At 47.9% G+C, this 27,037-nt stretch overlaps 2 protein-coding genes across 3 annotated transcripts; one reads left to right on the forward strand and one right to left on the reverse strand.

The window, feature by feature from the left end:
• Positions 1 to 157: 157 nt before the first annotated feature.
• LOC135815285 (uncharacterized) lies at positions 158 to 3,217 on the reverse strand. The gene is made up of 2 exons (XM_065328562.1): positions 1,550 to 3,217; positions 158 to 1,245 (listed from the first exon to the last, which is right to left on the reverse strand). Exon 1 carries the CDS (start codon positions 2,679 to 2,681, stop codon positions 1,587 to 1,589), a length of 1,095 nt encoding a protein of 364 aa, XP_065184634.1. The 5' UTR covers positions 2,682 to 3,217; the 3' UTR covers positions 158 to 1,245; positions 1,550 to 1,586.
• Positions 3,218 to 4,474: 1,257 nt separating this feature from the next.
• On the forward strand, positions 4,475 to 26,940 carry LOC135815284 (bromodomain adjacent to zinc finger domain protein 2B-like). 2 transcript variants are annotated; one of them, XM_065328560.1, is made up of 38 exons: positions 4,475 to 4,988; positions 5,068 to 7,260; positions 7,964 to 8,015; positions 8,457 to 8,568; positions 9,134 to 9,226; positions 9,783 to 10,059; positions 10,775 to 10,825; positions 11,028 to 11,083; positions 11,673 to 11,738; positions 11,910 to 11,975; positions 12,156 to 12,188; positions 12,370 to 12,402; positions 12,804 to 12,869; positions 13,046 to 13,111; positions 13,429 to 13,479; positions 14,050 to 14,127; positions 14,291 to 14,399; positions 14,802 to 14,941; positions 15,282 to 15,416; positions 16,501 to 16,610; positions 16,820 to 16,894; positions 17,690 to 18,134; positions 18,413 to 18,664; positions 18,939 to 19,437; positions 20,043 to 20,115; positions 20,419 to 20,516; positions 20,891 to 21,045; positions 21,480 to 21,519; positions 21,828 to 21,915; positions 22,280 to 22,327; positions 22,508 to 22,634; positions 23,027 to 23,173; positions 23,422 to 23,537; positions 24,143 to 24,182; positions 24,564 to 24,704; positions 24,974 to 25,047; positions 25,310 to 25,391; positions 26,078 to 26,940. In XM_065328560.1, the coding sequence occupies exons 1-38, from the start codon at positions 4,946 to 4,948 to the stop codon at positions 26,165 to 26,167; spliced, it is 6,420 nt and encodes a 2,139-aa protein (XP_065184632.1). In that variant the 5' UTR covers positions 4,475 to 4,945; the 3' UTR covers positions 26,168 to 26,940. The 2 variants fall into 2 exon arrangements, with proteins under 2 accessions (XP_065184632.1, XP_065184631.1); XM_065328559.1 differs by having other exon boundaries at positions 4,476 to 4,988; positions 24,561 to 24,704.
• The last annotated feature ends 97 nt before the right edge of the window (positions 26,941 to 27,037 follow it).

The raw sequence follows: 27,037 nt of genomic DNA on the forward strand, positions 1-27,037 counted from the left end.
TGTGTGCCAGGATTTTATAGTTTGGTAGTATGAGTCCGTGATGATGCCCGAGCACTCAGTGTGGCATGACAAATCGGCAAATCACGAAGTACAGTTGGAAACCGCCTTACTGCCATCAAACATTCATCTCGTTATAACACAATCAAGCCTGTCTACCTCAGATAAGCAAGTGTCTTAGTACACTGTTCTTGATATCATAGGTGTCCTCAGTCATGGGACATTTGGTGATTATAAAAAGTACACAGCAAATGTTTAAAACCGGCACCTAAGAAATCACGGGATGGTCCACGCCTGTTATTAAAAATACACCAAAATGATAAGAATTCTCAAGGCAGAGACCAATGCGCAGCAACACGTACACATACAGTGTTTGCATTTGAGCTGCAATTGCAGCAGTTGGCACTGAGTGTCAGTAACACTCTGTTAACAAGTTACGGCCGCGAGATACATGTATATAGCAAGGAGCATGACTTCATGCCTGGCGTCGCGGGTCACAAGACTGTCCCCGGGGAAAATTGCGGAAAAAAATCGCAAAAAACGCGGGGAAAAACGCGGCATAATACGGCATAATTTGCAGTGAATTTGCGGTAAATATGCGGTGAATAATATTGATGTGCGGCAATTTTCAGTGAGTATGTAGTGAAATCAATCAGTTACAAGTCTCTGGTGTAAGCACTCGTCATATTTGAGTAAAAAGCCGCCAAGATGAGACGTTGCTGACCGAACAGTGTACTGGTCTGTACGTGTAGTGCGCGTAGTGCAACAAAAAAGTTCAAAAAACGCGGGAAAATCGCGGAAAACGTGGTCTTTTAAAAAATCGCAAAAAACGCGGAAAAAAACGCGGCCGCGGAATCGCAATTTTCCCCGGGGACAGACAAGAGAAAACCCGAGCATTAGAAATAATATGAATACACAATGAGAGGCTTTGGGATGCGTCTAGGCAATGCAGTGTAGCCATTCACTGTGGAGAGAGGAGTCAGTGACTGCTATACTAGGTTGTCGTGCACGGGTGACTTATAACCTAGTTACTTGCAGTGACAGTATCGGTAGGACTAGTAAGTATGCTGGCATAACCTGTACAGGCAAACAGTAGAAATAGCATGGAACATGACCAGGTACAAGTGCACAGCGAACATACTGAGGCGCGCTGTCGAAAAGCACGATGGAAGTGGTTGACCTGGAATGTTCTGTTGGGGACTGCCAGCTACACTTGGTTGAACGCAGCTCACTTCCCCGGTGTAAACACTGTAAGCCAACACACACAAATACATGACCTGTCTCAGCACCAAAGGAAACATCTGCCAGGCACAGAACGCGTTCACGCAGAAGATCTGTGATGGCGTGATACTTCTATGTACTATGGAAGGCTATGCACACATATCCTGATGTAGACTATCTTACAGTATGTTTTACATGGAAGCTACCTTGCTTGGACCAACAGTGTACAATCATGCACAACACACAGCCATGAAAAACTTACAAGTAACTACCTGACACTTGACTAACATTCACACTTGAAACATACTTAGGGAAATCAAACAGGCCTTACCGTGACCAGAAATCCATGGAAAGCTGATGTTCAGCAGTTATTCCGCGATCTCGTGGGAGGGGTTGTCAACATCATCAGTTTGACCATCTTCATCATCAGCACTGTCTTCATTGTCTCCATGAAGTGTAGGTGCTGCAAGCACTTCGGACACAGCATTGTGCGGATTCGCGCAGGAACTGCATTGGCATGCATCGGTGCAAGAAATGGAGGACTGTAGGCATGAGCACCGGCGCGTTGAACATCCAGTGGCGCAGGCACACCGGATGATCGCCATCAGCTCTGGTGGTGCAGGAGGAAGAAGACCCCACATGATCATGACATTAGAGTCGTCTACCCTCCATCCATGATCACTGATGCTGGGTAGGTCTGGGGATGCGACCAGTGCCCGTTTCCACACACCAGCCTGGTAGTTGGCCCGTTTGACGTGCTGCTCCAAGCTATCGGCGCATGGTGGGAGCTGAGCAGGGGGTGGGGACCGAGAGCAGAACGCCTTGTACCTGGCCTCGTTGATGCTCTCGAGTTCAGGGTGACCGTAAAGGTGGCAGACATACTTCTCCACTTCCTTCTGGAGGTTGACTGGCAGCACGAAATTGTCGCCCATGTGTGCTAACGCAATCTGGTGGCTTTGCTTGCTCTTAAGGACTTTCCACGCCTTCTTCTTTCCTATTCGGTAGAAGGAGCTGGTGCTGTCGCAGCCAGTGACCGCATGGAGGCCAAGCAAAGCTGAACACACCTGTGCTCCCAGCTTTTCAGCGACAGCAGAGATGTCCACGATGCGTGAGGCTGCCCGTCTGCCAGTCTCAAACAGCAATCGGGCTGGAATACTGGACGCTAGAGCAATGCACAAAACGAGGACGTCGGTGTCGGGTGACCGAATGACCAGTCCTGTCGAGTAGTCTGCACTTGCATGGTAGGCATGAAGCAGCATCCGCGTGTCGGCCTCCTCCTGTGTTGACCGGAGGTTTGGCACCTCTTCATACGCTACGTGGTCACCGTTGGCCTTCAGGAGGTAGGCCATGTCCCGGACTGTTATGACAACGCATCCCCCTTGCAGCAGCTGTGCGCACTCTGCAGATTTCCAGTGGTTGAAGAGGAACTGCATGAGCTCCTCCTTGTTGGCACCATTTTTCATGGAATTTCCAGTTCCTTGGACATGGCTGGTCAGGCCGCAGAATTCAAGCACCGACGTCTACCTTACTTTGAGATAGGACAAGTGTCTGCACGGACATGGCCAGCTGGGCAAATGCTGCACCAAAGCTGTCAGTATGACCCAGGGACGGTGCTGTAGTGGACACTGTGGGCTTCGTCAGGCCCTCGAGTGTCCTCTTGCGAGTGTAGTTGGCCAGGCACAAGCGTGATACTTGATTTCCCTGGCGATTGCATCTCCACCAGACACCTCCCTCAAGACCCGCGAGTCACTGCGAATTGTTGCAGCATTGACGATGTTATTGCTCGCACTGAACGATATGCATTGGGTCAGTGGCTCCTTTTTCCCACTTCTTCTTTTTGACAGGTGCTGGCAGAATAGGCACAAATTTAAATCTGTCTGGCTCCCACTGGAACGGGTCCGCTTTTTGGGGGGCTCAACATCTCTTTGCTCAGGCTCGCTGTCATCACTGTCATCATCATCATCCCCCCCGGCATCACCTTCACTGCCTTCGTCGCCACCAACAGCCTCGACGGGCCGGACAGACTCAGCAACGGTTGTCTTCTTCAAAGTCTTTTTGTTTGTGTACCACTTGTAGCAGGCTTTGTGGTATAGAACTTCGCCGCAAGTTTCTCTATCAAGATTTCCGATCGACATCCAAGTGTCATCTCTCTTCGTCTCAGCTGCATTCCATAGGGTAGTCCAGGTAGTCTCCGTCAAGCGCTTGAGAGGCTGATGAGCAGGAAAATTCGGGTTGTGACAAATGCATTTCACTCCTTCACCTGAAGCTTTCGCCAAGGAAACAGTTTCCAGCCCCAAATCGTCTGCCATGTCGAACAAGACAACTAACAACAGGAATCATAAACACTTGCACCTTCTTATCTGCCATCTACCTGTCTAGGTTGTCGGACAGATCGGCAAAGAAACTTAGAGAGGCCATGCGATCGGCATTGGATGAAAGCAAAAACACAATTGTCGAACCAGTCAAGTAAGTTTGAAATTAGTCGTGGGCGGACGTCATCATCCTTTTCACTTGCGCAGAATTCGCATATGCGTGTTTTGAGCATGCGCTATTTGCACAGTGTTCGTCTTCGTATTCAAACAAGTCGCCGTAACTCCCTTCAGCCCCAACGCAGAAAAGGCACCCAAGCGCGAAATTGTTTGCCCTGCCGATCTCCAACACGTCCAACCACCCACGAAATGTTGGACTCAAATCGACACAGGAAATCAGAAACGAGCACTTTTTGAGAAACCGGCCAACTGACTATGTCCTGGCGCCATGGCACGCTTCGCAGTGGTCTCTTAGTCGGTTTCACCCTCATACACTGTACTTCGTCTTGAGCAAAATCCTTCACAGCGGCGACCCAGCTACCCAACCGATCGGTCCGTCGAAGTTGTAAGAAAAGTAACCGTTTTGAATACCAGTATTACAATAATAGTTAGTCAACTACTAAGTACCACCTACTACATGTGTGGTAGACCTACTGGCAGCCAGTACGGCGATAGGGTTGATCTAGAACTACTAGTACATACAGTACAGACAAGTAGACTACAGTACTCCCTTACCTGCCATACCACCAACATCACGATCATCACACATCAAATCTACCTCATGAGCTCAGTTGGGTCGATCTTCCTAGCCACTTCACGAAACCGACTTTCGAGTAGGGTCTCCGTGCATAGATTTTTGACATGACATGATAGGACGCTGCAGCTGAGGATGGCAAGTTTGTGTGCGCATATGTCACTCTACCGTACCAAGATCATGTACGGTAGCGTTCTGTGTCACCAAATTCCCATTTGCGTGAAAAACCCACTCAGCAGGCAGGCTTGCCTGAGATGAGTTGGCACTCGTGCAGCCACAAGGCTGCACAGTTGAGTTGTAGAATGTTTACCGTCACTCTCCATATCTGCTCGGCTAGCTGCGTGCTGGCAACTAGAACGATTGTCTTGCGCTTATTCTTTGGAGATGCCATCTTCTTTGCTGAAGTTGTTGTTCGTTCCGCTGGATCGAGCTGTTTTTGACCTATATTCGAAGCCCAAACCTCAATTTTCATTATTTCTGACGCTGTTCTGTTTGCTTCATGGAATTGTTGGCCTTTTAGCCGAGTTCTCGGGTCTGGGCTAACGTTATTCTCCGTTTCTCCTGGGAACAAAGACGGTAGTTCTCCTGCTGGATACGGAAGGAGACGATGTAGCTCGGTCCTTGGTATTGGAAAGACCAACGAATCGAAGAAATTGCAAAAAGAATGAATCACTTTGGCGGACCAAATCAGTACTATAATCCTCAAGGTGAGTACAATAATTTTCGGTTAGGCTGCTTGCCTCGGGTGCGAGTTTTCGATTGGTGTTTTCTGGTCTTCGTCTGCAGACTCATCAGCTATGATCCATGGCCCCCGAGGTGGCAATGTTCCAGCTGGCACTGGTGGGGTAGTTTATCAGCCTGTGTATGCTGCTACCCCAAGTGCAGCAGCTCCTAATGCTGCTGCTGCTCCACAAGCAGTCCAGCCAGTGGATGGCAACCCAGGTCATGGAGCTGTGCAGTATCAGGCGGGCACTTACGCCATGCCCGTGAATACACAGTGGTGGCCGCAGGGCTCGGTCTTGCAGGCGGCAGCACCGGCGGTGGCGTGGCAGCCCGCTGGAGCTGCGCCAGCGACCAATAGCAGTGTGTTTGTGCAAACGCCAGCCGGCTCAGCCACAGCTGTTGTTCAGCAGCAGCAGCAGCAGCAGCCGTCTCAACAGCAGCCACAGCCGCAGCAATCACATGCTCTGTACGCACAGGTTCACCCTGCGGCAGCCGGCCATGGTGCTGTGTTTGCAATGGCCAGTCCTCCTCACTATATGCTGGAAAACCGTGCACCGATGAGTGCCTCCAGCCACAGTGGTAGTGCTAGTTTAGTGTCTGGTCCGGTCTACGCGGAGCCAGTGGATTCGTCGCCGGTACGTCACGGCAGTGCAAGGAGTCTCTCCAGTGCCAGTCAGCTGAGAAGTCGCAGTAGAAGCCCGGATGACCGACGTGCGCCAAAGCGACCTCGATATGAGCTCGGTGATAGTCGTGGTAGTGCAGATGGCCCTGGTCCAGGTGATCACCGGTTGAAGAGCTTGCCAGCCAATGGTTCTACCAGTGCAAGTAGTAGATATGAAACGACGAAGCATAGCAGTGTCTCCAGTGCATTCACTCCTGTCACTTGTCCTCTATCGACAAACAGTTGCCAAACTAGCGTCGCCACCATAAGCAATGCACACACTGATGACAACAAGAATCTGTCGTTTAGAGATGATGACATTGGAGACTGCCCACCGCTCATGTCATCACTTTCGCAAGGCTCGGTGGCCAGTACCTCGAGCTACACCGAAAGTTCTGCTTCAAGCTCTGCTGCAGTTGATTCTGTAGCACCCAATGTCAACACAGGTATTGCTACTAGCAGTTCACAATCAAGAATACAGCAGCAGCAGCAACAACAGCAGCAACACCAGCAGCAGCAGCAGCGTCGGCCACCGCTATACCAGCAGCGCCAACAGCAGCAGCGAAGCAACAGATACACTCATGTTAGTGATAATCAGAATGATTGTGACGGAAGTGCCGCCGCTTCTAGCAGTGAGGAGGAGGACAAAGACAACAACGGCGGTGGTACAACCAGTAATGACAGTAGCGAAGAAGAGGAGTCTGCCAGTGAGCACAGCAGTAGCACATCTAGTCATTTTGATCCGCGTGGTGGATATGGCCTGCCTATCACCACGCCTACTCTGGTGGCACGGAAGAAACAAAGTCCACCGCCGGTGCCGCCACTGCAGTCAAAGCACCTTGCCCAGCGTCCGCGAAAAGCCCGGCCATCTGCAGCTCGTCCGTCTGCAGCACGGCCATCAACCGCACAGCCGACCCCAGCACGATCGACTGCCTCAACTGCTGCGCGGTCGACTGCCTCAGCTGCTGCACGGTCAACTGCCTCAACTGCTGCACGACCATCCCAGGCCCGACCATCCCCGGCACGACCATCCCAGGCACGACCATCCCAGGCACGACCATCCCCGGCACGACCATCCCCGGCACGACCATCCCCGGCACGACCATCCCTGATGAGGCCATCCCAGGCAAGGCCACCCCAGCCAAGGCCATCCATGGTAAGGCCATCCCTGGCACGACCAGCACGCAGTGCAGCAGCCGTGTCGAAGGTCTCATCGGCTGCCGTTCTTATGCATGAGTCTAGTGATGATGGTGTGGATGAGGTTGATGATAGCAACGACAGCGATGGCAGTGGGAGCAGTGATGAGAATGGTGATGGATCTGAAGGCAGCTCATCTAGCGACAGTGATAGTGACAGTGATGGTAGTTCGTCCAGTGACAGCAGCTCTTCCAGTGAAAGTGATGGCAGCAGCAGCAGTGGTAGCGGCAGCGGCAGCAGCAGCAGTGATGGAGACGAAGATGATGATGGCCAGGCCACGGGAACTTGCAGTGGTTCGAATGCTTCGTCTTCAGACACATCTGCTGTGTCTTCTGATGCTGAACCGCCTCCACTGAAGCCAACCGTGGTACCTATCGTTAGTCCCGCTAATCCAGCCGGTAAGACAATGATACGGATAATGATAGAATAGCAGTAAATAGCAATGAATAGGATCATGGTGTGGTGGCGTCGCGTAGGAGCGGAAACGCAGTTCTTGACCTGCCTGGTACGCGGATCTGTAGTACTGTTTTAACTTTACGAATATGTGCAACACATTGCTGCATTTGCTCTTTAGCCAGTCTCGTTCAGCAAACCAACAACAAAGCGGCCCAAACAACCAATTCCGATGGGATATTGCTGCACCTTCTACTATAGAACTGTATGATGCCTGTGTACTGCGCAAATTATGACATTGTGTGATCCTGGGCACAGGGCTTGGGTCTGGAATTTCCCCCGGCTTGATTCCTGCTTTCCTGTTCTCTGTGAAAATAGATAGCACTGCAAGTCGTTGTATTCATATGTGTCGGGGTTGGGGTTGCTGGTGGGTGAAATACAGGCAGCTAACTGTACAGAGGGTAGGAGAGGAAAGACGGCGTATAGCTACTGCATATGCTGTAACTGTACTGTACGTGATGGATCTCATACGGTATGATCATGCTCCGCTCTGTACAGTTGCACACACACACACACACACACGCTCACCTACACGCTTATGTGCACACGCACACACACACACACACGCTCACCTACACGCTTATGTGCACACGCACACACAGGCCCTAGATGATGGCGTGCACTGCTGTTTGTGCTGCTTTTCCATAGGTCGGCGTCGTCAAGTGGATGAGACGGCTGTAAAGGTTCCTCTTAGCTATGGGTGAGTAATGGCAAAGTGGTTAGAGTCCACCCTTTGTGTTTGACATTTGTTCTTGGTGTAAAGTGGAACCTTGTAAATCTGACCACCTGCGCTACCGACCGAAATGGTTTGATTTCCAAGGTCGCTCGATTGAATCTTGGCGTACATAATTCTGGCTGGCCAACCGGTGTCTCCTGTTGATATTTTGGCCAGTGTATACAGTCTGAGGAACATCCACTGTCTTTGCTCACAACCATTGCTGCATGCTGTTCAGTGTGTGTAAAAGGTATTTTAGTTGGGCTGTAGTTGTTAGTAACAGCTTCGGCTGGTCCCGGCAGATTGGTGTAAATATCCTGGCATTTGGTATGTAGGCTTTTCATGAGCCAGATTTCCATCTCACCTTGCTATTGGTTTTAATATTAAATTTTCTTGTTCTTGTTATCTTCTGACTATGGTTTATAGCTGGAAACGTGATACTCGTCTGAGGCCGAAATTTCGCGGTGCGATGCGTGGCGATGTGTTCTACTTTTCACCGTGCGGAAAGAAACTCCGAACTTACCCGGAGGTCCAACGGGTAAGTTTTTTCTGGCTTCCATGGCAGCGTGGTAATTCAGTGCAAGAATGGAATGGCAGCAAAGAAACCACTTGAAGTACCGTAAAATACCGTTGATCCGCCCCCCACGCCATGTCGCTTCCCAGCTGGTTTTTCGGCAGGGGGCGGGAATTAGATCAAGGCTGTCAAGTGCAGTACGATGAACAACAATGTGGAGGATCAGACTCGATGTGCTGAATTGTGCACATATTCATCCTGGATTGGCACGTATTGTGTACAGCAGTGCATGCGTCGGTTCAACATCGTATTTCGTTATATACGCCGAAGTCGCTTCACAAGGAGAAAATCGACAGGGGGCGGGAATTAGAGAGGGGGCGGATCAATGGTACTTTACGGTACATACACGGTAGCGTTTACCAAAAAAAATGCACTATCCGTCAGTATCCGATTCGTGTATGTGCACAATTGTATTCAACCAAGCTGGAATGAATCCTTGGTACTGCTCCCCTCTCCTATCTCTCTCTCTCTCATCATCATCTTTGTGAGCTTAAAAAAATCCTGTCTTCATATTGTCTGTTTTCTGCAGTACCTGGATGCCAATGGTATTTCTAATTTAAACATCAGTAATTTCAGCTTTAGTACGAAGCTCATGGTGGGAGAATTCCATGAGAAAGTTCAGGTAAGTAGTGCACTATATACTCTCTCTTTCTCTCTCTCTCTCTCTCTCTCTCTCTCTCTCTCTCTCTCTCTCTCTCTCTCTCTCTCTCTCTCTCTCTCTCTCTCTCTCTCTCTCTCTCTCTCTCTCTCTCTCTCTCTCTCTCTCTCTCTCTCTCTCTCTCTCTCTCTCTCTCTCTCTCTCTCTCTCTCTCTCTCTCTCTCTCTCTCTCTCTCTCTCTCTCTCTCTCTCTCTCTCTCTCCTGTGCATATTCATTTGATTGTATGGTGCTCTAAGTATGCAATATCATATGCTTTCTGTTGAATTGGGAAGTGGCTGCTCAGGTATCATGTCTTTGTTGATATTATTACAGTCGAACCTCGCTTAACCGCACACATCTGTTTTCCACAAAAATATCCGGATAGGTGAGGGAACCGGATAACCGAACACCGTTTATGTTGGATGCATCACGTATGCTGAAGATATGTAACCAGCTATTTTCTTCCGGATGGCGAGGGATCCGGATAAAAGAGGACCGGATAAGCGAGGTCTGACTGTATGTTGCTTTGTCATCATACAGGGAGAAAGGGAGCTTGTCAAGTTGACACCTAGAGAAGTCAATGAGCGGCAGCTAATCGCAGATCGCCGTTGGAAACACCCTAAAGCTCATTCTGCCGCCACCTCCGTGAGTGCACCTGTTGCTGCCCCTGCTGTTGCGGCGGTGCCAAGAAGCAGCACGGCAAGGAGTGGTGCGCTGTCTGCTAGGCACAGCTCAGCATCAGCAAAGGGTAGTATAGCTGCGGCAAGGGGCAGCACGAAGAGGGTGCCTGTGAAGAAGTATGGGCGAAAGGGAAAAGGTAAGCCTGGTGGGATGGTGCATGCGTTCATGTGTTCTTGCATGTGTGTGGACGTGTGTGTGCGCACATGTGTGTGTGTGTGTGTGTGTGTGTGTGTGTGTGTGTGCTTGTGCGTGTGTGTGTGTGCGCGCGTGTGTGCATGTGTGTGTGTGTGCACGTGTGTGTGTGTGTGTGTGTGTGTGTGTGTGTGTGTGTGTGTGTGTGTGTGTGTGTGTGTGTGTAGCCTGATTCGGGATCACACAAGCTGAGACATTCACTTCATGCTAACTCTTTAACACCTGACTTGAGATAGTGCAAGCTGAGACACTTTACATTGTTAGATAAGAATTGTGACATCTTTTATGGAAGTTCTCTCGGCGTTTGTGAGATATTGTAGGCATCATTGGCCCAAGTTCTTAGCACTGAAATGGTATCTTTGTTATGTTATCTCGTTTTTGTAACTACATGTAGTTGGTTATATTGTACGCTTTATTCACGGAGTCACCAGTGCACCGTTTCCCTGATGATGGAACGTTTGGAAAGATTGAAATTTTTTGTGTAGCGAAGGACTTAGTGCGGCTGTGTGTTTTGATTTGCTATTGTTCATTTTGCTCTCACTTAATCGGGTGTGTCAGGGAGCTGTGACGAAATGCAACTATATCATTTGTACTAGTGCTCTTTTGACACCATTGCCCTGGGGTTAAACCTTTTTCATTTTTTCTGCGCTGTCCCTTAGCTGAGCCAAAGGGCCGTGGCAAGAAGATGACAGCGCTCCGACGAAAACAATGTAAGGACCTGAGCTTATATGCTGTGCTTTGTGACATTATAGTGATAACGGCAGCTGAGGAGCGTGATCAACTTTTGCACACTGCTGATATTATATGCCCTGCATGATCCTAATGTATGATGTCGTGTGAGGTGTCTTCTTTTATTTAGTATTTTGGTACATTTATCATCGGACTTCTTTTGATTTTCTCCTGTCACTGCAGTGAAAGTAGCTGAGAAAATACGTCTCAAAGAAGAAGTCAAGCGCCGGAAGCAAGAGGTTAGTCTTGTTTGGACAACAGAAGATTGGTGGTCATGTGCTTCGATGCCAGTTTGCATCTTACGTTGCAGTACAATCAGACCTCGCTTATCCGGTCCTCTTTTATCCGGATCCCTCGCCATCCGAAAGAAAATGGCTGGTTACAGATTTGCAGCATACGTGATGCATCCAACATAACCGGTGTTCGATTATCCGGTTCCCTCGCCTATCCGGATATTTTTTGTGGAAAACGGATGTGTGCGGTTTAAAGCGAGGTCTGACTGTAATCTGGTGTGTCAATCCATGGGTATTGTTTAATTTTCTGAGTAGCATTTGCTATACTGTAGTGTTGTAATGAGCCAAGATTTCCACAAACGATTATTCGCTCCACTACATAATCAGGAAGCGAACGAGCAGTCTAGAACCACTTGTTACCAGTGAGGCACTTCGAAAAATATCTTTGCCTTGCAAGGGCATCCTCTTATTGCTACTAAAATGCAACTATGCTTTCTTGGGCATACTTTGCTCTATCCAGATTTTTTAAAAGCTTTATTCAAGTAGTTCTATCGTCTTGCCCTTTCTTTGCTTGTGCACATGTGCATACGTGTAGGAGAAGCAAATGAAACGCGAGCTGAAGATTCAGGAGAAGGCACTGCGCATCCAACAAGCTGAGGAGGTATGTGTTGTACATGTTTAGGTTGTCCTATTTGATTTACTAGTCAATGCAGCTGCCTGCACTCTCAGCCGGTTTACTTTCTTGCATCCCCAGTCCTGCCTGGCTCTTACATTGCCGTTGTGTTTGAACTGCCGTTTTTGTTCTCTACAATCATGTACACGGTGACTGTAGATAAAGCAACAGCGACGGGTGGAAGCTGAGCGACTCCGTGTCGAGGAAGCTAGAAAACGCCAGCAGGTATGCTGTCCAGATACGCGTGTCCATGTTTGTTTTTTCCGTCTGTGCATTTAAGGGTTTCGCATGAGCCGAGCGCTTCCAGACGCTTTCTTTGTACGTGTATTTACCGTGCGGTTGCCTATTGACTGTGCATTCATTGTTGTATGTTGTGTGCTGTGATTTGTTTCTCGCTCGCAAAAGGAACGTGAGATGAAGAGGGATGAGCTAAGAAAGGTAAATTCACCTGCATGTGCATGCTCTGTTCAATGCCGTTGCATTGTGACACCTGGTCAGGATAATCTTCTGCATGACGATTCTCAAGTTTAAATTCCCTCTTTCCTGTTTTCCTGTACACTGCACTGGAAGAGGTTTTTACTGATATGCTCTGCTTCACTCTTTCGCATTTGCTATGCAGGAGAAAGAAATGAAACGGCTGCAGATCTTGAAGGTATGACCATTGCTTACTCTTTGGGTGATGTATTCCTGCTGTGATTTTGGTAGTTGTGCGATTAAACTGGACTGGTGTTTTGTTCAACATCTACCTTCACTGATGAGCTATGTATTAGCGAAACAGCTGTCTGAAGGAGTTTATCAATATCGTCCACGGAAGTGTCCTCGCAATGGTGATGGTTGTGTGCAGGAAGGTCTAGTCGGCTAAAGAGCGCAGTGTAATGGTGTTTTGGTTAGTAAAATATTCGGCTAGTGGCTCGGCTAAGAGCGCATGGTGGTGACGGTGGAGGATGTAGTAAAGTGGTATTTTGTTCACATGAAATTGTCAAATTTTTGCCAGCAGTGTCCTTGTTTCTGCACTGTGAAGAATGTCTGGTTTCTCTACTCCGTCAACTCCAGGAGAAAGAAATGAAAAGGCAGGAATTGATATTACGACGCCAGCAAGAGGCTCAATTCAGGGCAGAGGTAGGCAAGACGTATTGTTTGGCAATGGCTTAGGGTGTGTGATTTGGTAGCTGTAATGGATGCCCATGATGATTTTGATCTTGTCCGGTGCAGCTTAGCAGCAGTTTGCTAGATAGTGTAGCCTTCAATGCTAGGTTTATGGGTTTTGCTATTTTCTAATGTGTCTTATATTTCAGGAGCGTGAGAAGCGCCGTCTAGAGTTGGTCATGCGACGTGAGTCAGAAGCAAAGAAGAGAGCAGAGGTATGTTGCAAGCTTCTGAGAGGCAGTATTGTGAAAGTCCCCGTGTCCAATATGTAGTCAATTTCATGTCCTTCCCTCCCCTGGGTACTTGTGTTTGTTGAGCTATAATGGTGATGGTATGGTGAAAAATCACAGGTCATCCCTCCTCACTCTGCCGTGCTCTTTGGTGGATTTGTCTGCTTTCTGGTAGTTCAGTAATTAGTCACATCTGTGTTCTAGTCCAATGCTAGCGGCTTCCCTCTCCTACATGGCCGAATGCCAGGGTCTTTAAGTGAAGGAACTGCGCTCATGAAGTGTTCTTGGTTTGTTTCTGACAGGAACGGGAGAAACTTCGTGAACAGAGGCTTGCAGCCAAGCTACAAAAGCAGGTACGATAAGCAAGCCCTTCGTCTACTACTTTTAAAATGCAGAGTGATGCTAGCACATACCAGGGATGAGGCCTAACAAGGTCGAAGCAGCTAGCTATGCGGAGATTGAGTTACACCGAGGTCATGCACTCCTATTTGTACTGATCTAGACCTTTGGATCTTAAGACACGATTCAACACATTGTTATGCTCCTGCTTCTTACGATCCTGACTTTGTCCATGGGATGTTTTGCTACTTCGATTTCAACTGAGCCTGTACAGTTTTATATTTTTAGTTGAAATCGGAGATGGCAGATTTGGCACACTATGCTACATGGTGCTTCACTGACAAGAATGGGCTGTATTATGGAGCTAGCACGTTGTTTGAATGTGTGCTGAAGGATGCACAGTCCTTGCGGGACTGATCTACTAGTGCTGTGTGCGTGTGGAACAAGAATACTGTTCATATAGCACAGAGGCAGTAGGCATATAGCTGCATGTAGGACCCGCAGTTGCATTCAAGACCTGTAGCTGCATTCGGGACTCCAGCAGTTCTTCGGGCTGTTTTACATTTCTCATGTTTATCATGCAGGAGGAAAGGCGACGGCAAGAGGAGCTTGAGCGTTCTCTGCGTCGTCCGGGTGAAGATCTACTTGTCTGTGGTGGAGCTGTAAGTTCTAGATTTATGTCACTGTGGAATCGTATAAGGAAGAGTACTGATATGGCAGTTTGTTGCTTTAGAGGAACTGATCCTCGTTTCTGTCAACATCTAGTTTTCCGCTAGTTTAGAATTCTCTGTATTTGTCCATTATGTGTTGGCATCTTGTTATCAGGAGCTTCCTAAACTGCAACGTCTGGAAACCCCGGTTCACAGCAGAGAATTTGGCATGCTGCTGACAGTGTCTCAATTTCTGCAGGACTACTCCTCGGTTCTAGAACTTGGTAAGCTGCTGGAGGGAACACACCCTGAAGTCGATTGGCGTATGCTTCCATGCAATCATCTGGATACACATGCTTGAGGTGATATTTGTCGGGTGTTGACCATGGCCTGTTTCTGCAACACAAGTGACGCTTTACTTTGCCCCCTAAAAAGTTGTTATTTTTAAAGGTATTCCAGAATTATAATCACATCCGTTCATTTTGAGGATAGCGATCAACAGGACCAACTGGGTTGATATTTCCTAACGGCTTTATTGTACATGTATGCCGAAGAAGATGATGTGATGGACAAAGAGGAACATGTGACTACATTGCAGAAATTGGTGGGTACATGCACCCACATCGTTATGTCAGACATGCACATGTATCTTTTGAGATATGCTTTTACTCCTTCGATTTTTGTAGAATTTGCGGATGGCTACATTCCCGATCTTGCCGACTTGATGAAGTACGTCACTCAGAAGGAGCTCGTGGACGATTTCTTGCGCCTCATCGAACAGCTGCTCACTGTCCTTCTTGGTGACGAAATGGCATCAGCTCAGATGGTGAGGGGTGCATGTCTTCTAATGTCTTTATAATCGTTCCTCTGGCGTAGAACCTGTGGGGTGGGTTATCTGGTCGGTCCAGAAGTTCTCGGATGATGGGCATGCAGCTACCTTCTCTTTAAAATAAGTTTTTATATTATTATTATTTTGCAGTTGTCTTTCATATCCAACTGGGATCAGAAGAAGTTCTCCTAGCTCCCTGTATTTGATTGAAGTGCATGTATATCATTATGTTGGTTAGTCTTATGAAATGAGCAAGGTGCCCTTGTTTGACTAGCAACTCTATTTAAAAATCACTGAAGATTCGTACATTTGCTACCATGTCCGTAATGTCTTGCAGGTTGATGATGTTCTTGGAGTGCCGTTGAGTACTATCAAACTCAGCTATGGACACCTGAGTGAAGTACTGCGACTGTACATTGTTCATGAGCTCAACCAACCAGCTGGTGGTCGCTGTGCTGCTGCAGTCAAGGAGGTGTGTACCTGTTTGCGCTGTGTATGCGCACTGTGCATGCACGTATCCTTACGTATGTGTTTTTGTGTACATGCAAAATGTACTCTCCCTCTCTCTCTCTGTCTCTCTCACACATACACACCACACACACGCACACGCACACACACACACACACACACACACACACACACACACACACACACACACACACTCACACACACACTCACACACACACTCACACACACACTCACACACACACACACACACACACACACACACACACACACTGTGACACACACACACCATTGGACCATTGGACGCCCATCGCCAGAGGCGATGATAGCGATGCTACAGCAGAAGCCATAGCAGCTTGTGCTGGGATTGCATCATTCAACAGCTTGCAAGGCTGAATAATTGGCCGCCACTATTCAGCCTGGTCTACACCACACAGCTATGAAGTGGCTTTTTTTGGCCAGTGAATCCCTACTTTTTGGTCTTTCATTTTTGTTTTCACACACATCACACCACATACTCCGGCATGCACTGGCTGTTGGTAACCACCCAGGAGAATGAAAGAAAAGTCAGGAAGAGTCTGAGAAAGAGAAGAAAGTGACCATAGTCGTCGGGAATCGAACCAGCCACCTATCGATTGGAAATCGCTGCACATACCACTGCACCATATGACACACACACACACTCACTCACTCACTCACGTATACACACACACTCACTCTCACGTATGCACACACACATACTCTCTGTCTCTCTCTCTCTCTTTCTCTTCCCCCCCCCCCCCCTCTCTCTCACGCACCACGCACGCACATGCACACACACTACTACTACTACTATTGACAGCTGCCAGAAATGGCCACGTCGCTCCCCAAAGGGAGGTACTGTCAGAGAGGTTAGGGGAGAGGTAGGCAGCGCTTCAAAAACACACACACACACACGCACATGTGTGTATGGCAGGCATGTACCTATAAGCAGATGTAGAGAAAGCCAGATCCTAACCCTTTCAACGTTCTTTCATAAGGATTTTGCCATGTTGGCCTTTTTCAGCCTATTGATCGTTTTGCATGCTACTGGCATTGCTCGATTTGTTCAGGCTGTTACTCTACTGGATCGGTTTCCACTCAGCGCCCTGTGTCCATCTTGGAAGGCAAGGCTTTTAGAGTTTTTGGTCAACGACATCTGCAGCTCAGCTTTCATTGCCCAGTAAGTTACAGAGTTATTGCAGCATGCTGCATTACCTTGGACAGCTATTGTTGTTTGTAAACATGTATGGAGGAGCGAGTTGCGTTTCTGCTCTTCTTCTTTTTTCCAGAATGAGAATAAACAAGGTTGTTTGTTTGAATTAGATGCAGTGTGCCGGATTCGTCTTTATGACCACACTCTGATAAATTGGAATGTGTGTTTGTGTTCAGACATGTTGAGCATCAGCTGGAAGTAGCTGCTGACTTGAAGCGAGACAAGATGAAGGTTGAATGTCGTCTGCGAAAGTAAGCAGTTGATTAGGTCTGCTGCCCAGTGCAGCTGGGCTAACTGAATTTAACTCGAATTTGATGCCATCCGATGGCGATTTTTGTCAATTTTAACCAGCTCAGTACTTTTTTGGTGTTAGTTACAACACTCGGGCATGAGAGATGTTTTGTATGCCCAATTTCATTGTGGCCTATTCCTATATTGTAGTGGTGAAACGAATATTAAAACCCAGTAGCCGAATATTCTTTGGCTTAACGAACGAACAAATATTCTTTCGTTAACACGGATGACATCACACGCCCTCCTATCAGTCATTTTATTGGATATTGTCACTATTATTAGGCATGACAAACGAAGGCACAGATTTCTCCACCATTTCTAGGTCAATTTTCACAAAATTCCCAGCTGAAGTGCATTTTACACGCTAAAAAAACACCTCAAGACGTGATTTTTTGTTCGACCGCCATAACTCCATTCCAGGACCTCGGATCGTGTCCGGGTTGCTTCGAGACGACAGCTGAGAGTTTTCTAATGCCGATGGAACTTTCGATGAAGCGATTCGGTCAAGTATTCGTGAAGTTACGGAAGTTTGAAGTCGCCCGGTAAACTGTGCACACCCAGTTAGCGAATATTCGCCATGAGAAATATTCGTTCGAATGTGACAAACCGAACGAACGTTCGAATATTCGGTGTATTCGTTTCACCACTACTATATTGTAGCAGCCAATATCCGCACAAGTCATGATCTGTGGCGAATTTGGTCTGTGTCTGTCTGCTTCTCTGTGCGTGCACACTCGCACACCTCGTTGCAGGCTCCGTGTGTTGTACAAGAAGATCTTTGCTCGCCAGCGCCGCCCACGGCGCACGGCAGACCTCAGCCAGTTCCCCGCCACGGCACTGGAGATGTATGGACACGGTAGTGGCAGCGCTGCTGGTACTAGCCATTCTGGCACGGGTGCTGGAGCTAACGGCGTCAATGACTCATCCGCCAACGAGGAAGGCGCTGCTAGGAGGTCTCATTCTGGAGATATCGAAGCAGAAGATGACAAGGCGAGCAAGTATGAGGAAGATGATGAATATGACGAGGAGGAAGATGTGTCAGATGAAGACGATGATGGTTCGAGCACTGAGGGCGAAGATCAAGGCAATGCGGAGGAAGATGAAGACAACGAGGCCATCGATATCCAGCTGTTTGAAGGTGAACTTGTTGTTTCAACCAAAGAATCAGCCGAAGAACAGATTGCTGTCTGTGTGAAGGTGAGTGAACAAATTTGTCACTGGGCCGTATACTCCTTGTGCGTGCTGGATTCCTGCCACAGAGCGCAGCAGTGGTGGTGGTGTAGTCAACATAGAATTGCCTGTAAACAGGATCAATTTATATTTCTGTTATGGGTCAGGTACTTCGTCTTTCTTCATTACACTTCAGGTGTTATGATGTTTTATGTAAGTGTCCTCTTCGCACAGCATCACTGCAGCACATGTGTATCAGTTTAAACTGGTGTTCTCCCCACCTTTGCCTTGTTCTACTTCCATAGTGGCAAAACCGTCTCCGCAATCGTTACAACACGGCAATGCGACAGGTTCGCACCACTCCATGCGGCCACGATCGGTATTTCCGTCGCTACTGGATCTTCCCCGGTCAAGCGGACGTTTACGTGGAGGGCCTCGATCATGACCCGCTGTCTAGCACCATACAGACCATAGCTAACGAGCCATGCGCTGGAACCGCTCGCTTTGGCTTTACCGACTCGGCTTCCAACACACCGGTTTCTCACAGTGCTCGCATCGTAAGTACATGTATTGCGAGCTCTATTGGTCCACATGTGCAAGTGCATTGTTGTGTGGTCATAGAGGAAGAAGAGGGATTAGATGTTCTGTGCAGTGTCTGTCAGCAACGGGCACCCTTCACTTTCGCTGCGCTCAAGGTATAGTAACAACTTAATCAGACACGTAGTGCTCTGTGACTCGTGTGAGAGGGCCAATACGGCAATAGTTATAAATTTCCATGGCTGTCCATCTGAGTCCAAAAGCTATACATGTGCTTTGTTTGGTGTTCTGTAGGAGGCCAAACCAACGAAGAGGGCCAGCTTCCTGGAGCTGGAACGTCAGAGGTTGGCAGAGACGCAGAAGCTATGGGAAGCGGATGATGCCCGCACAGAGGACATGGCAAGGCTGCAAGAAGACCCCTCGTCCGGTGTTGCTGATGGGAGTGGTTTGCCTGATGGCTTGCATCATGTGAACCACTCCGCTGCCCCTACTGCTGCTGCTGCCGCTACACCTAACCTGCCCGTGCCTTCATTCACGCAGTATAATAGCCAGTCGTCATCATGGCTGGGTGTGTCACCTGCAGCGAGTACATTGGCAACTGTTGCTAGTAGCTCTGCATCGGCGTGTCCTGTCACTGCCCAGCCAGCCACTCCAACTATGGCCAATGCTAATGCATCCGAGGGCAGTGTTGCTGGTGGAGACTCGCCTGTCAAGTCCGTCGCTACCACAGTCAGTGTTGACGATGTACCAGAGCACTTGCAGGAAACACTGGATGTACACTCGCTCAGCCCAGGTAAGTCATACTCAGCCTATCAAAGTCGGAATGTCCAGGTTCTGGGGGCCCCATAAAGTACTAGTACTAGTCAGTCGCTGATCACATGCTGATACTCCATACTCTGCAGTCTGATTTTACACCGTGATCTTTTTGTATGCAGGTCAGCTCATCTGAGTAGATCTGCTAGCTGCGGGCGTGTAGGGCCGCAGATAGTGGTTGTGGCTGACACTCATGCTGACAGTGACATGCATATCGAGGGTGTGTGTGGTGGTGGGGGGGGGGGGGGGGGGGGGGGAGAGGGAAGGGCATCTTAGATATGTGCTAGATAGTGTGGTGGTATCGTAGCTAGATAGAGCTCTATATAGATAGACTTGGGGCATACCCCTTTGGAATAAGTCCAGCCAACCAAAGCGGCTCTAGCCTGTCCTCTATTCAGACGTGCACTTTCCCATGCTTTCATGGCCTTTTGCTGCGGGTCTAGGGATTGTGAGCAAAAAAAAAACACTGCTCAGGTTGGTATTGGTAGTGGTGTTTTGTGTTGTGATGTTTGTTTTTTGTTTGTTTGTTTTTTTGCGATTTTGGACGTGAATATCTTTTCTTTTTTTCTGCTGTTCTGCGTGTAGATGTGATCCATGGCTGGTTTCATTTAAATAGTGCGCCTGCTATGAGGGAGTTCGTCGACGCCCTGCACCCAAGGTTAGTGGCCAACTTGTGTTGAAAGCAGTAGTACGCTGCAGAACACTGGTACAGTAGTACTCTATGTATCGTATGTATCGTACATGGAGTACTACTGTCTGGATTGTTGTCTGGTAATTGCCTTGCCTTCACGCTCATTCCTGGACTTGAACAATACTTTAAAATAACTCTACACACCAGGGAAACTTGCTGCAGCAGGAGATATGAATGCTGTATATTTTTATTTGTTAGTTGTGTGATCAACCACCCTCTGTCAACTGCCTTGCGTACTTTGTATTTTACCTCTTTCCCGCCATTACTCAGAGGGCAGCGAGAGCAGATTCTGCGCCCTTCACTGCACAGACACATCGATGGTCTTGGCGAGCAGCCAGTCGAGTCACCTGAGGACTCTAATGCACCATGTAAGTCGCAAAAATATTTGTTTGCCTATGGTAATGTTAGGCGTGATGTGTGTGCAATTCAGTTGTATCAAGCACTGCCACTTTTGTTCACTGTGGATGGCACATGACACAATGACAATGACACAATGACACATTGCCGGTTTTGTTCATTTTAGTCTGGTAGGAATTTACTCTTTTTTTTTACATCGTACTGCACTTGACAGCCTTGATCTGATTCCCACCGCCCCTTGCTGTAAAAACCTGCTGGGGAGACTGGGAGAGACATAGCTCACGAGTGGACGGGAGGTGATTGGTTTCTACTAAATTGTGCATATCTGTATGTATGTTATGTATGTATGCGGATGTGTGCTATTTTCCCCGCTATATACTCTCAGTTGGTAGATGCACGACTGCCACAACGCCAGCAGACGAGGCCAGCGTGCTGGTTGACCAGTGTCGGCAAGGTCTGGATGAGATGACAGCATCACTGTTAGACATTGCTCAGCGCGTTACCGACGCTAACCTGCAGAGTGGTGGGCAGGAAGTTGAAGTAAGTATGGTGCATTCTCATTGTAGTTTTCCCGCTATGTGTTGGGTCTGTTGCCATCAACTGCATCCTCATTGTGCTTGCATGAGCACCACACGTAGGAATAGGGAGGACATGAAAGCTGAGAAAGCCTTTGGAGTTTGAATTATCTTGCTGAGGTTGGAAAGCTCTTTTGTTTTCTTCACATTATTGTTAGTCTTCACCTACATTGTTGTCACATGACATAGTGAACTGCTCGTACAAATATTTTTCTTTGCATGAGACTATTGTCGCTGCTAACTTAATCTTGAACGATGTATGGTTGTTCCATTTGTGCATTGCATTGGCAATCTGATATTGGTTGCACTTGTGGTCAGCAAACCAGCGCATATCAAACATTCATATGCCTTCTCCCCCGTGTGTTTTGTGTGTGTGTGTGTGTTTTTTTCTCAATGTAGAAGGAGAAGATTGATGCTCTACAGTCAATGAAGAACGAAGGTGAGATACGGGAAGCGCTTGACGACACTGTCTCTGGGACCGTATAGGCAATAGGGGTTATGGCGTGTGTGTGTGTGTGTGTGTGTGTGTGTGTGTGTGTGTGTGTGTGTGTGTGTGTGTGTGTGTGTGTGTGTGTGTGTGTGTGTGTGTGTGTGTGTGTGTGTGTGTGTGCTACCCGTGTGGTGCAGGTGTGTTGCCTTTTCACCTTGCGCTCAACACTAGTCATATTTTCGTTCCTGAAGTATTTCCGTTGACGTCCTTGCAAGCAATGTTTGGCATGCCCTCACCCTGCTATTTTTCTCTCTTAGATGAGTTGCTGAAGGAAGCTCGGGAGCAGCTGCTGCGGCTGGAAGGTGTGATTGATCGTCGTTACTTGAAGCCTCCGTTTCGGGAAAAGTAAGAATAAGTCATTGTCGACTTTGAGTGTGTGCGTGTGTGTGTCAGTGTCAGTGTCAGTGTGACTAGTACGATAGGGGCTTCAGGTCTATGACGGGATTTTGATAGTGCAACCGCAAGAGGAACGTGCAGTTCGGGGAAACCACCAATTCAGTGTGTGTGTGTGTGTGGGGGGGGGGGGGGGGGGTGCGAGCGAGCGATGTTTGTGATTTATTTTCTCAATTGGTAGAGGCTAACTTCTCTCTCTTTCTCGAATGCACGTATGTGTGTGTGTGTGTGTGTGTGTGTGTGTGTGTGTATGTGTGTGTATGTGTGTGTGTGTGTGTGTGTGTGGTGTGTGCTTCTTTGTCGTTGTGCTATTCAGGAAAAAGGCAGGCATGGTATCAAAAGCGAAAGACACGTCAGAAGATAGGTACATCTACCTATATGGGCCTCTCATATTGAGTCAAATTGACATTGTGTTGTTGAATTTCAGTTTCTGTGCTGTATGTTAAGTGTTTATCAAACTTCTGAAATTGCCTGTGTCAGTTATGATTGTCATTTCACTCATCTTTTTGTCTGCTGTCGGTTTGATCTTTGCTTGTTTTGACAGTGATGTCACGCCGGCATTGGCTACATGGCGGTCCAGTGTTGACAACGCTGGCTCTGCCTCTCGCATACAGCTATGTGCCTGGCAGCTTTGCTCGTCTGTAGCCTGGGAGAAGTCCATCATGAAAGTGGTATGTTACCCCCCCCCCCCCCACCCATTATTAGTACAACAGACACCAACAAAATATTACATTGAGTAGTTTTTGGTGGCCGGCTGGCATTCTCTTACCTGCTGTTTGCGAGGAGGTCATAATTGATGCATGTTGCTGCTGTCACTCATTCAAGCTTTCACTATTTGTTAGTACTTGTACTGGAGATCTTGGTCGAATACAGTAGTGAGTGCTAGTATTCGTCGTTATCGGGTCTTGCTTCTGCTGTGCGGTGTAGTGTAGTGTTCACCAGACTCCAGCAGTGTAGTGCAGTGCAGGGGGTTGATAAAATTGACAATGCCGTGTCCGTCCGCGTAGCTAACCTCTTTTTAAATGTTTTGTTCTGTGACTGTATTGCCGTACATTTCACACAGTATTGCCAGCAGTGTAGAAAGGGTGACAACGAAGATCTGCTGCTGCTCTGTGACGAGTGCGAGAACGGCTATCACACCTACTGCTGTGTGCCCAAGCTGTCCAAGGTGCCAGAAGGTGATTGGTTCTGCCGGGCCTGCTTGCTCATGGTGAGTTCTGGCGTGCTGTAAACCAGTTACTAAGACCCAAGACTAGTCAGTTTGTACTCAAACCTTTACTCCAGTCCGTTTTGTACTCAGACCTTACTCCAGTCCATTTTGTACTCATACTCTAGTCCAGTTTGTGCTTTCTACCAGCACGCATTCTCACCTTGCAGTTTTAAGCATTGTCTTTGAGTTTCTCGGATTGTCGTCAGTCTTTGCGGGCGTTTCCCATGTTCTGTGTCTGTGGCTGCCAGGCTGAACGAGGTCATGAGTGTGAGCCGTGTGCTGGCAAGGGCGCTGGCCATGTGGTGTGCTGTGGAACTTGTGACAAGATACACCACCTCTCCTGTCTTGCTCCTCCGCTTACAAAGTAAGGTTGTGTGTGTGTGTGTGTGTACATGGTGTGTGTGTGTGTGTGTGTGTGTGTGTGCGTGCGTGCGCACGTGTGTGTGTGGGGGGGGGGGGGGGCATGTGTAGGTATGGATTTGTGAAGCAAACATGCCGATTGTGGTGCAATGAAATCAGGGACAAGAAATCCAGCACACATTATTTTGTTACAGCAGAGGAGGAGAATCAAAGTACAATCATGTACTGTGCTGCTCAATGAAATGCGACCGCGTGGGTCCAGCAGGTCCCGGGCGCTGTGCAGACCTAGACATGTGAACACTGGGCTGCAAAATGGGCGTAGTGTGCAAACTTTACTCAGGCGACGGGTTTTCATTGAGCAGCAGCACTGTAGTTGAGGTATAGCAATGACATTGTCAATTCCACCACACAGCACACTGGCTTTACTACACTTTAAAGCAGTTAGTTGGTCGAGCATGGGTTGAGCATGGAGTATTCCGGCTCTAGGAAATGTGACTGTGACACCATACAATGACGCATGCTAGTTCCCTTAGCAGTAGAGTACGGTTTGCGGTTTGCTTGTTTTGTAATCTGCCGCTGTATTTCTTGTCCTGTGTTTGCCATTCACAGAATGCCTCGTCTCCCTTGGACTTGCTCAGGATGCAAAAAGGTATTTTTACATTTCATCGCATTGATTTTAATGGCAGTGGTATTGGAGAGCTCTGGCATGGTAGTGGGACAATGAGTTTTGTTTTTAACTTGCCCAACATTGTGCTCCGTTTGCTGGGGACTCCCATTGGCTTTAACACGTTAATGTTCTGCATGCTCCTAGTTGCTACCCGCTCAGGCACCGACCACTAGCTCGATGGCGATGGTTTCTTTCTCTTGTGTCAGCTGTGTTAGAAGGAGTGTGTTGCTAGGTTTACTGCTTTGTGGGTATGCTTGCAATTCAAGCTCCTCGTTTTGCATGCCGCTTGCTATGTATAAATGCGTATCAGTTGGGTATATAGTTGGTCATGTGACTGTGTCTTTTCCCTGTGATGTTCAGCAGGTCAAGCAGCGTCGGCAAAACGAAGATGACATGACTCGTCAGGGCAAGAAAAAGGACCTGTCGTCGTGCCGTCCTATGTTGGCTGAGCTGGAGAAGCACGAGGACGGTTGGCCGTTCCTTGCGCCAGTTAGCCGCAAGCAGGTGAGCGCACACACACACGCATGCACGCACACACACACACACACACACACACATACACGCACACACACACACACACACATACACACACACACTGCTAGTGACACACATGACGCACACGTCCTGCATTGTGGCAGGCACACTTGAGCTCTGGTTTGATTGGCGTACAATGTACTACTGCCGGGTGTGTAAATGTATGAATGTAGACTTGGACATGCACCAGTCAACCGTGATCTCTGTGATCTACTTGTCTCCTTTGCCCTGACGTTCAGTTTCCTGATTACTACAAAGTCATTGACGCACCAATGGATTTCAGTGCTATTCGGCAAAAACTGAAAGATGGAAAGTAAGTGCATGTTTCTTGACAGTTGAGTGTTCATGAATGTTGCTGTGATTGTAAATGTAAAAACGGAATATGTGCTCCAACTTTCTGCAAGAAGACGTAAATGTATGCTCGATCTTTATCGTAACTCGGCTCTTTGATTATTATTTTTGAAAGGAACTATATTCTCGCTACCTCTAATACATGTAATTATATCTTACGGTACCTCTATTATCAACCTTTTTTCTCGTTTACAATTGCCTCCTTGTTCCCTTCTGCACTGTAGGTTCTCGTCTCGAGATGAATTTGCTAATAGCGTCCGTCTGGTGTTTGATAATTGTCAAACATACAACGAAGATGATTCGGAGGTGGGTGGAGTGTAGTGTGCCTTGCTCCTGCTGCTTGTGATCAATGTAATGTGCGACTGGGTGTGCGTGCACATGTCATGTGTGTCTGTGTGTGCATTTCTTGCGTGCATGTGTGTTTGTGGTGGTTGTGTGTGTGTGTGTGTGTGTGTGTGTGTGCGTGTGTGTGCGTGTGTAACACTGTTGAATCAAGTTCTGCACTTGATTATTGCAAGGTTGTAGATGATACATGTGTGTTAAATAGCCAGAAGAAGATTGCCACTGGGCAGTGTGTGTTTCCGAGCTGCTCTTTTTTTTGTTGGGGGGGGGGGGGGGCATTGTATCACTATGAAAAAAGTTCGATATTTATGGACGACCCCTTATGTGGAAAGGCTTAAAGATACCATAGTACCCCTGTACAGGGGTAATGTAGACTGCTTGTTACGCACCTTCTTTCTCTCTTCAGTCTCTCTCTCTCCTCTCTCTCTCTCTCTCTCTCTCTCTCTCTCTCTCTCTCTCTCTCTCTCTCTCTCTCTCTCTGTCTCTCTCTCTCTCTCTCTCTCTCTCTCTCTCTCTCTCTCTCTCTCTCTCTCTCTCTCTCTCTCTCTCTCTCTCGTTTAATGTGTGCCTATTCTGCCCAGCCTGCTTTTGACCTTTGCTCGTATCAATGCTCGTGTGGATTGTATGGCTGGTCTGCTGTTTGTTTCCAGGTTGGCTGTGCGGGTCACGCAATGCGCCATTTCTTCGAGAAGCGATGGAAGGAAGTGTGTTCTTCCACGTCATCTGGGTTGAGTACGTAGCTGGGCAGCGTTCTTTATTTATTGCCTGCCCCTGTGTGTGTGCATGTGCGTGTGTGTGTGTGTGTGTGTTTGTGTGTGTTTGTGCTTGTCTGCGTGTGTGATATCATCTAATATTGCTGTGCAATAGATTTGTATTGTGTGGGTCATGTGGATATGTTTGATCTCTAATCCTCGTCTTTGATAGACCTGTACAATTTAGGCGTGCTGTCCTGCATGGCGAATTTTTACCCTTTTCTGTCACCGCTTTGTTTTTGTTTGACGTGTCGATTGTAACTGACTTTTAGAACGTTTTAAGCACTAGCTGTCCGAATGCGACAAGATTATTTGAATTTTAGCGGATTTTAGCCCTTCCTTTTCTGACCTTAAAAAAAGTCTTTCATTTCACTCTGCACTATTTTTCAAATCATGTTACAAAAACCACCCTCTCTCCTCCTGCTCCTTCTCGGACCCCCCCCCCCCCCCCCCCCCCCCTCCTTCCCACTCACTCTCTCTCCCTCCCTCCATCTCTCCCCTCCGGTGGTCCTGTTTTAACACCTACGTCAACTCTGATTTTTATTTCACTAATATTTAGAATCCAAGTGCAACCTTTTTTTTGCTTTAGCTCCAGTCCGGAAATTAGTTTTGACCGCTTCTATTCTCGATGCCATGATTTGAAGTACTATGACCACATACATTGTACATTGCTCAGTGTGTGTAGCATGATGATTTGTATCTGTGCCAGTTTGATTCTGAATGCCATCGATCAAATGTGAAAACGTTATCCTTGTCAAACAGTGCTGGCTTTTTAGTTGGTTGTGTTGTCCGCATGACCAGTTGATGTGCACATTGTACTAACCAGGGAGTACCTACATGTAGTGTTAGTTTGCTCTG

Source organism: Sycon ciliatum, chromosome 4 (assembly GCF_964019385.1).
Source record: "Sycon ciliatum chromosome 4, ocSycCili1.1, whole genome shotgun sequence".
In the NCBI taxonomy this organism is placed as follows: Eukaryota; Metazoa; Porifera; class Calcarea; order Leucosolenida; family Sycettidae; genus Sycon; species Sycon ciliatum.

Bases quoted from the DNA above. Each gene is read 5' to 3' on its own strand.
- LOC135815285 (XM_065328562.1), bottom strand. From the start codon at position 2,681: ATGAAAAATGGTGCCAACAAGGAGGAGCTCATGCAGTTCCTCTTCAAC.
- LOC135815284 (XM_065328559.1), top strand. From the start codon at position 4,946: ATGAATCACTTTGGCGGACCAAATCAGTACTATAATCCTCAAG. The intron at 13,480-14,049 runs GTACGATAAGCA...TTTATCATGCAG, and splicing joins CAGCCAAGCTACAAAAGCAG to GAGGAAAGGCGACGGCAAGA. The intron at 20,517-20,890 runs GTAAGTCGCAAA...ATATACTCTCAG, and splicing joins TGAGGACTCTAATGCACCAT to TTGGTAGATGCACGACTGCC.